At 32.4% G+C, this 10,683-nt stretch overlaps 1 protein-coding gene across 1 annotated transcript; it reads left to right on the forward strand.

Moving 5' to 3' along the window:
• The first annotated feature begins 7,643 nt into the window (after positions 1–7,643).
• Positions 7,644–10,183, forward strand: ABCG23 (ABC-2 type transporter family protein). Its single transcript, XM_047306478.2, has one exon. It carries the CDS (start codon positions 7,959–7,961, stop codon positions 9,930–9,932), a length of 1,974 nt encoding a protein of 657 aa, XP_047162434.1. The 5' UTR covers positions 7,644–7,958; the 3' UTR covers positions 9,933–10,183.
• Positions 10,184–10,683: the final 500 nt, after the last annotated feature.

A 10,683-nucleotide genomic window follows, 5' to 3' on the forward strand; every position in this document is an offset into this window, starting at 1 on the left:
TAATGCTACACATAAAGAGATAAGAGTGTAAATGGAAGTACTCGACAATGAGAAAGAAAACCAATATTTGTTTTTTTAGAAATTTTATAGACTTTTGTATTTATATTCCTATACATTTATTTTTAAATTTATTTTGAAAAAAATTATTTAAACATATATTTATAGAAATTATCAGCAAACCTGAGATACATACTTAGATGATGTTATTCCAGTAAGAGGTATTGCATAATAAAATATCTATCAAAAGTTTTCAAAATACAATTTCATCATTCTTTTTCAGCTTTTCACATCCGTTTTTCCATACATTCCAACAATTAAATTAATAATGTTTCCACTTTTAGGAATTAAATTTACTATTTAGCCTTATAATTGTATAACACATTTTGGTGAAATAGAATTAAGTGTTAATGCTTGCTCGTTTAAATCTCAAACAATAATATGTTCAACCTGAGTGCACTATAGATTTGAGTTGGGTTGGATTGAAAAAAAAAATTAAAATTTTTATATGGATCTATTTTGAATCTTAAGAATCTGGTTCGTGAATCCATCTAATTTTGTTTTTTATACTTTTTTTATTATATTTGGAGTTTAAAATGATTTTGGATTGTATTTGCAATGTATTACATATTTTTTTATTTTGAATTATCTTTGAAATTTAACGTCATTTTATATTGAAATTTATCTAAATTTGAATTAGAAAAAAATTATTATTTTTTGGAATTTAATCAAAAATTGTAAATAAAATAAACTAGTGAACCAATCTGTTTAACCCACAAACCCGTAATGAATTAAACCGTGTTCAAATTTTTTCAACTAACTAATAAGTGAACTGCGTTGGATTGACTCACTAAGTAACCAAAACCAACACATGGTGCACTAGGTCGGGTTGGACCGGGTGACTTGTTTTGACAAAATATGATGCATTATATACACAAATTAATTCTTTGTTTGATAAAAGCGTTTGAAAATTACTGCAGTCAAAACAATTTGTTACAATCATTAAAAGTATATGTAGTTTCTCATTGAATCACATGAGCGGAATAAGAATGCACTTACGAAAAAACAATGAAAAATATGACTTTTTGAATGTAATTAATTTTACATTTAAGAAACTCTACATTATTTATCAAACAAAATAATTTTATATATTGAAAAAAATCAATCATTTTAAAATTATTTATTTTCAAAATAAAATATACTAAATATAAAATAATATTAAAATTTTAAACCAAACACACTCTAAATATATATTATATTATTATTACGTTAATTACATAAAATGAAAAATAAATATTTATCTTGAAAGTCATATTTGAAAACAATAAAAAATAAAAAAACTATTATAAAAAAACAACTCGAATGAGGTTAGAAAAAGCATTAAACATAGAAATCTATGGTAAGAATGAATTAAACTTAAGTTCAATTATAGATTTAAATGATTTTTTATGAAATGTCATAAAATATTTACGTCAATAATCAACAATATTGGTGTACGTAACAATCTGGAAAATATATGTAGAAACCTTGGTAATTTAAAATTAGATTCTACAGTACTTTTTCTTTTGCATTACTAGTTTGATTGAATTCTCAAACAATTAATTGGCTATTTGAAAAGAAAATGTTGAATTAGAAATTCTGTTAAATTAAATTAATATATAATTTATAATTAAATTGAATTTAAATGCAGTTTGAAACATATTGACTGTGTTGAATTTAATTCTATCAACTTTTATTTTATTAAACTTTTAACTGTTTTACATAATTAGTTTAAAAACTAATTTAATAAAAGTGTTTGACCTTTGACCAAGATAGAAGACAATGCCCAATGCTATGCAAATTGCTGATTACTTTGGAACAATCATAAGGAGCAAGTTTGACTAAAAAAGACAACATAACATTGAAAGCTCACATTCTTTTAAATTTTATTAAAATTGTTAGACTAAAAAACATACTCATACATTTCTGCAAATAATGTATTGAAGATTATTTTAAGTAACTTTTTAACTATATATTATAGTAAAAGGTGATAGAAAGATACGTACGCATCCAGTATCCACTTTTTAACCATATATTATTGTCAGTCAGATGTATAAATTAACAAATTTAATAGTATTTATTTAATATACAAATATATGGATAAACACTTATACGAAGATATGTACTATTCTTTGTGTCCTATCACCGTTTTCTTTTATAATAAGTTAGAGATTAATTTAATTATAGAGTAATTACGGAGTTGGAAAAGCCGTAAATAGATGCATTTTTCAATTAATTATACAACTTTCTAAGCATAAAATTGTACAAACCCTACATATTACTGAACATAAGAAGAACCTCATAAACAAAAATTGATTAATTGAAGAAATTAATTCAAAATAGATAAGTAGAAACAAGCATGCTGAAACAACTTTTCATTCATCGGAAAAACACAATATAACCATATTCCTATGACATAGCAGAACGATATACTGTATAACACTTTGATAATAGATATCAAGTAAGACTCAAAAATCGTACAAAACAGAAAAAACCATTGTGCATTAAGAGAGATCCTCATTCCGTTTGTTCTATCTTTAATCCTATGATGTCGATTTCACATCATTCACCACCCATGGATTCCGAAATTAGCAGAGTTATACGTTGGCAAGTCGCCACCCTTGTTGAAATTACTAGGGTTATGGTCACAAGTTTTATTGTTGTTGATGTTACTGTCATCATGATCACCTCTTTCTTGATCTTCAAAACCGTATTTATAAATTTCAGGGTTCTCGAAGGTAGAAATAGTCAAAATGACATCGTCACCGGCGACGACCCTACCGCCGACGAGGCCACCGAAGACTCGACCATGAGAGGTGGAGAGGTGTATGCCAAAGGATAAGGAACGAGGAGGGGTGGCTCCGGGGAGAAGGGAGTATTGGTTATTGTGTAAGTAGGAGCCAGTGAGGGAAAGTAAGTTGAAGGGTCCATGGAGCATGACGGCGGAGGAACCACTGGGGACATGGCGGAGGGTGACGGTGGTGATGATACCGGAGGCACTAAGGATGGAGAGGCTGACATGGGAGCGCCGAGCGATGTTAATAATGGTTTCAATGATGTCATGTCCTGGAGCGACATTGACAATGAGAATCTTTATGGAGGGTTGTGGGAGAGTGTATTTGGGCTTGTTCTTGGAGCCTGGAGGTCTGCCACGTGGCTTCTTTGAGGGTGGAGTAGCAAGAGGGAGATTCTGCCATTGTTGGTTTGTGGTCGGTGGTGGTAGCGATGGAAGGTGAGGACAATGAGAGGAGCTAGTTTGGTGGTCCCAAGAGGATTCGCAATCTGAGTCTCCGCATACTGAGATTGGCATGGAGTTGTTTGTCATTGTACTACAAAAAATGTATGAATGAAGACGAGTTTAAATACAAGAGGGAAAGATAGACCCAAATGGTTGAATGAGAGAGAGAGAGAGAGATTGATTCAAAGAACCAAATGTAAGATACTTGTTGTGATGATGTGAAGCTTTGTTTGTGGGAGAATTTATAGTGATGAGAACGAGGAACTAGGTTTCAACTCCAGAAAACTTTGTTTTGTTTTTTTTTTTTTTACAAAAAATGATTTAGTTTTACTTGAAATTTACCGAAATGAATACATTTTAAAGGTGTTACCCAAAATAGAAAAACTTTATTTTGGATGTGTAAGTTAAGTTGACCACTTAAATTTTCCGTCTTTTTCAATCAAACTTAATTAGAATTAATTTAAAATTGGATTGATTTAACTTTACTTGTTACATCTCAATTTGGTTCTACTTGAATTTAGTTTAATTTGACTTAACTCAGTTTGATCTGAAATCATGATAACTCAATTCGACCTTGGACTTAGAATAATTCAACTAGACCTTGGGCCTAGGATGACCTGACTCGATCATTTGACCAGAGTCGACTACCTCGAACTTTGGCCAAGACGAACATGTGTCGACTTTCATTTAGGATAAAAAGTCTCAACCTTCAATTAAGACTGATTCAACTCGGCTAGGCTATGTCCAGGACAAATCGACTTTGTTACCAATGAAAGGCATTAATGCTTTGAAGAGATTTTGATGATAATGCACTTGAAGTCTTGAAGAGTTATTTACAAACATTGTTAAAACATTTTTATAGAAAACCTTGTATTAGGCTTTTGTTTTCACTTGTACTTCATAAGAAGACTTGTAAATTGCTTTTTAGTATAGATATGTTATGGCAATAATTGATTACCATGAAAGATAATCGATTATCATGTGTAAAACGAGAAAACACTTCAAATCGGCAATAATCGATTATCTCTCAAGATAATCGATTATCACTAAAAGTTATGATTGTCCAGGGTTTGACAATAATCGATTATCACTAATGATAATCGATTATCACCATTTCAAAAACCTTATAACAGCAAAAAATAATCGATTATCACTTTTGGTAATTGATTTTTATTGGCATTTGCGATATGCCTTTTCAGTTTCTGACCCTTGGCTTATAAATAGTGTTTTCCAAAATTCTTAGAAGATAACTTTTCACTTAAGAGTATTAGAGTTGTGTGTCTCGGGGAAACTCTTTGTGTTTGTAAAAGGGAGCTTGTAACTTGGTGCTTGTAGGAGGAAGTGCTCTTTCTTGGTGTGTCTAAGTGGTGAAGTATACTTACAAAGCAAATTCAAGTCGTTCATCTTTTTGTGCATCAAAAGGAAGTGCCTTTCATCTCTTATGTGTTAAGAGAGGTGGTTTCTATTCTCTATTGTAATATGTTACTTATTTTAGTGGAAATGTTAATCCCTCTTTTAGAGAGATTAACAACTAGATGTAGGGTTTTTCTATCCGAACCAGTATAAAAATTACCTGTGTAATTTTTTTCTTCTCTTCTCTGCGTTGTTTATTTGCTTTTATTTAACATAAATTTTCTTATTTATCAAAGAAACTTTTGAAAGCAAAAATCTATTAAAAAGAAGCAATTTTTAACTAGAATCATTTCCCTCCCCTCTTGGTTTTGTATCCGTTTACACACTTTTGAACATTCCAATGCGCAATACCAATTTCTACAATCTTCGATCTAGTCCAACTCAACTCAACTTGTTACCTGATCTGACTTGACTCAAATTTCATCAAGCTAACTTGGTTCGACCTTCGGCTTGGGCTAACTCAAACAAGATCCACTTAGTTCAACCTTTGGCCTGAAGTCGGCTCAACCATTGAGTCAGACTAACTTGACTCAACCTTTAATCTAAGATGACTCTAATTAATCTTCCACTTTGACTCAGTTCAATCTTTAACCCGAACTGATTATTTTAGACCTTAGATATAGATGACTTGATTTGACATGATATTTAGTTATCTTGACTTGACTTAAATATTGCACAATCCAAAACTGGAAATAAAACTTGAAAAAAAAATCTTATATTTTTTTTTTCTATTAATTTCAAGTAAGAGAGTATTATTGGAATTTTAAAGAATAGGAGGATGCAGAAAGAAAACATGGATGCAGGAAGAAATCCCCATCACGAAAATATGAATCAAAACCTCATTTTACCACAACACAACATTAGGTAGTGACAGCAGTTGAAGTGAGGACAGCGACACATTGAACCAATTCAGTCAAAGAATATATATATATATGTAATGAAATTGAATTATCTACATTTTCATCTTTTAAATACTCCACATAGTGAAAAATGCGATTACTTATAAATACAAAACCAAATATACAAAAACTAAAATCATGGTCTCCTTGTGGGGTCACTTTATGGTCTAATTCCCTGTTTGGGAGGTGGAAAAGTGAGGGGAAGTGGGTATAAGAATTTAAATTTCCAATTAAAATAGAAATATTTATTTTTTTTTCATTTCACTCTCGCTAAATGTTCGATAAAATGCTTCAATTGAATCCTTGTATATAAGGAGTTATGATCATAGTAGAAATTATATAGTGTGCAATTTCACGATTTTTCGTCCTCAATTTGTTAGCTAGTTCTGTAACTTCAAGCGTCAATATTGTACTGATTTTAGTATCAGTGGATAAGGTATGTGAGATTAATATAATTTGTTTTTGTCTCTATATTTTAACATTGACAAGAACTTTTTAGTCCTGGACTGCTAAATACATATTGGGCTATTACTTTCTGCACTCCATCAGATTTCTTCCAGCAACCTATCACTTCTGAATTTTTTTTTTTTCCAAATTCCCCTACCGAAAATATATTTTATCCTTATTTCAATCACATCCGTAAATCTTTGGAAGCTAATTTAAAATCTTAACATATTACCTATGAACTCCAAAAATAGTTGTGTTGTTGTGGAACACTTTCGTAATACCTTTTTCATGGTATAGTTTTCATAAACTCCAAAAGTAATTATTTTGTTATGGAACACTTTCGTAATCTGCTATAGTCCAAAATGTAGCACATTTGAGATTTTTTTTCATACTTTTCTATCAACGACTTGAAAGCTAAAGGTTTCATTGAGAACAAAGATAAACTGTTTGTCTTAAAAGTTGCATTTGTTTTTTCTTTCGGATATGCCATGTATTGCCTTGCGTATAAATGTGTTTGTATACAGAATTCAACATTTTTCAACCACATATTTGTTCTTGATAATATAGTTATTAGACATTACATCTTGTAATAACTTAAAAAAAATCTACATTTCTTCCGTCAAGCTATAAATATACAACTATATTCTCATCATTTATGATGAAAAAAAAATTGTTTTTTTATTGTTAAAAGTGTGTGTGCAACATTTTTGCATTAGTTTCTAAAACTATTTAAAAAAATCCCAAAAAGTAGCAATAATATCGACATATATTTAGAGAATAAATGAATAAATTGAGTTTAAAATTTTACATGGCAGATAAGTGTTTCACCCTTCAGCAGTTTTCTTTGGTGAGAATTTACCTATTTTTGAGGGAGCTTAACAATCATATATCAACCCTTTACACTTGAGATGGGAAAGTTGATGAGAGGTTCCAACTGTCAACTAAGTGATCCACATATGGAAGTTGACTAACCCATAGGGCAAAACGTCTGAACAAACATGCTTCAATTGACACCTAAAATTGACCTAAGGTAAGCAAGACGCTAACATGTTTACAAAAACTTAAATTAATATTTTTTTCAAAACCTAGCTAAATATTTACATTCATCCAAACTGTTGAATATCATTTTTAAGCTCAAGGTGGGACTTCCCCAAATTACATATAATACGGTTTTAGCTCTCTGTTCATTCATGTAATATTGTTTTTTGTTTTTCAACTGAGAAATCATGTCTTCTATTTGATGAAAATTTAAATTATTATATTATTCTATTGCTAACATGCTAATCTAAACGTAAGTTTAAGTCTCACATTGGATAGAAACGAGAAAGTATAGTAATATATAAAAGTGAAAGATCATTAGCTAATTGCATTAAGATTTTTGATAGAGAATGGTGTCAATCTCTTATATGATGTGGCTGAAGAGTCATTGATATTTGTGTCTCTCTGGTGAACCTTCTCCTCGATAGACCCAACTTGCTCTAAAAAGTTGTCCCTTGAGTTTAGAAATGGTAGGAAAAAAATGAAAAGTATAAAACGTAACAAATAATATGATGGAGAAAAAAAAAACGACATAATATTGTATAAATCATGAGTTGTTATATGAATGGCACGTCTCTTTCGTTTTCTTTGTTCAAAGTTCAGATTGGATAGAATTTACAGGGTGAAGAGTTTGAAAATCTAGCTAGGAAATTGGTAATTAAGTTAATGAAAGGAAGTGATAGGAATGCAATTAAGTATAGGCCAAAGTCTGAACTTGATAAGTTAATGTTGCAGATAACCTACCTCTACCAAACATGTCAGCATCTACAACTGCATAACTGTCAACTTGGTTGTTGCAACTTCCGTTTCTTCTGAACTTGAAATTCTCCCATAAAAGGTTGCATTCTTAGTTTAACTTTTCTCCCACAGAATAACCACATAAACCAATGGCAGCGTGCTTGAATCCACCTAGGCTATCTACCACTGAAGATGACTCTGTGATACTCTTCTCAACTTCTAATTCTCCTGAGGAATCCATTAGTGCTTCTTCTTCCTCTTTCCACCACTCACCGCCACCATCACAGCAACAATTCAGAACTGCATATAAACTTTCTGTGAGAAATCTCTCCTACACTTTGAAGCCTAACAAGAGAACTTTCCTTTCATTTTGTCACCAGAGTAAAAAACCAGAGCCCTTAAGTATACTCAACTCAATCTCTTTTGTTGCCAGAAGTTCTGAGATTGTTGCTGTAGCTGGTCCTAGTGGAACAGGAAAATCTACCCTTCTGCGAATCATGGCAGGAAGGGTAAAAGATGAAGACTTTGATCCTAAAAGTATTTCAATCAATGATCAGCCTATGACTAGTCCAGCTCAGTTGAGAAAGACATGCGGCTTTGTGGCACAAGAGGACAATTTGCTTCCTATGCTGACTGTGAGAGAAACTTTGTTGTTTAGTGCAAAGTTTAGGCTAAAAGAAATGACCCCAAAAGATAGAGAGTTGAGGGTAGAAAGCTTGTTGCAAGAGCTAGGACTTTTACATGTTGCTGATAGTTTTGTTGGGGATGAAGATAATAGAGGGATATCTGGTGGAGAGAGGAAAAGGGTGTCAATTGGAGTTGACATGATTCACAATCCTCCAATTTTGCTCCTAGATGAGCCAACTTCAGGTCTAGACAGCACTTCAGCTTTGCAAGTCATTGAGTTACTGTCATCAATTGTTAAGGCAAATCATAGGATAGTGGTTCTTTCAATCCACCAACCCAGCTATAGAATATTGCAGTATGTTTCCAAGTTCTTGATCCTCTCTCATGGTTCAGTTGTTCACAATGGTAGCCTAGAACAACTAGAGGAAACCATAAGTAAATTGGGATTTCAAATCCCAACACAGCTGAATGCTTTAGAATTCTCTATGGAAATTATACGAGGGTTGGAAGATTCCAGTTCCAAATATGAATCTTCCATCATTGAGGAAAAGGAGCCATTTCCACACCTCCTGTGGCCAGAGGAAGAAAACTGTGGTGGAGTCCAAATTGTCCAATCACAGTTTATCAAGGAAAGTTTCAGCAGTCTTTGCTATGCATACTTGATAGAGATACTGGTTTTGTGCTCAAGATTTTGGAAGATCATTTATAGAACAAAACAACTTTTCTTGGCCAGAACAATGCAAGCACTAGTTGGTGGCTTTGGTCTAGGAAGTGTTTATATAAAGGTAACAAGGGATGAAGAAGGAATTGCAGAAAGATTAGGTCTATTTGCATTCAGTCTTAGTTTTCTCCTCTCTTCTACAGTTGAAGCACTTCCAATATACCTTCAAGAGAGGAGTGTTTTGATGAAAGAAGCCTCAAGGGGAGCCTATAGGATTTCCTCTTACATGATAGCCAACACTTTTGTTTTCCTTCCTTTCTTGTTTGTGGTATCCACACTTTTTGCTGTTCCTGTGTACTGGCTTGTAGGCCTCAACCCTTCTCTTTCTGCCTTCTCCTTCTTCACTTTTGTGGTGTGGCTCATTGTGCTCATGGCAAGTTCTCTTGTGCTCTTCTTAAGTGCAGTGTCTCCTGATTTCATTTCAGGGAACTCTCTCATCTGCACAGTTCTTGGAGCCTTCTTCCTCTTCTCAGGATACTTCATTCCAAAGGAAAGCATCCCAAAGTATTGGCTTTTCTTGTACTATGTGTCCCTCTATAGGTACCCTTTGGATGCACTCCTCACAAATGAGTACTGGAATGTTAGAAATGAGTGCTTCTCTCATCAAATAGAGGGATCACAGTGCTTGATCACAGGGTTTGATGTGTTGAAGAGTAGAGGACTTGAAAGGGATAACAGGTGGATCAACGTGGGAATAATGCTGGCATTCTTTCTGTTGTATCGTGTGCTTTGTTGGATAATTCTTGCAAGAAAGGCCTCCAAAACAACAATATAATTAATAACAGTCGTTGCTTGAAACTTGAAAACAAAAACATAAGCTTCAAATATATGGCAGGTCATTAGAGTTCACACTAAGAAAAGACTTGTTCCCATATGCCTATTGTTAATGTATGATATGAAATTCTATGCTACAAACTTATTCTAGGAATAATGTATGAGTATATGTCTTGCTGTCTTATTATAAATGTAAAGGATGAAAGTAACTATTAGGTTCTGTTATGTTGTCAACTTTTGGTTTTAATTCTTGAAAAGCAATCACTACTAAAAAATTTATATTCCATGAAGATCTTCCTACAAATTTCTTACAAAAGTTTACAAACAAAGAAGGTGTCCTATATTATTCTTACAAATTTCAATTAATGGATAATTTCTTAGTGAGTAATTAGTTACTGTAGAATTTAAAAATTCGCAAGAAATTTCATGAAAAATTTTCTATAAAAAATTTTCTATACAACGGATAGCTTTTCCTGCAAATTTAAATTTGACAAGTAATATTTTCACAAATTTTAAATTCGCAATTAATTTTCTTACAAATTTTAAATTCGCAAGTAATTATATATGGGGTGACGCATTGCATTGCTGCACCATATCTTCCACAAACTAATGGTCAAGTTGAGGTCTCTAAGAGAGAAATCAAGAAGATATTACAAAAGCTGGTAAAGCAAAATAGGAAGGATTAGGCCACACGATTGGATGATGCACTTTGGGTACATCGGACGACCTACAGAACACCAATAGGCATGTCA

Source organism: Vigna umbellata, chromosome 9 (assembly GCF_029865625.1).
Source record: "Vigna umbellata cultivar VRB3 chromosome 9, Vumbellata_1.0, whole genome shotgun sequence".
Taxonomy (NCBI): Eukaryota; Viridiplantae; Streptophyta; class Magnoliopsida; order Fabales; family Fabaceae; genus Vigna; species Vigna umbellata.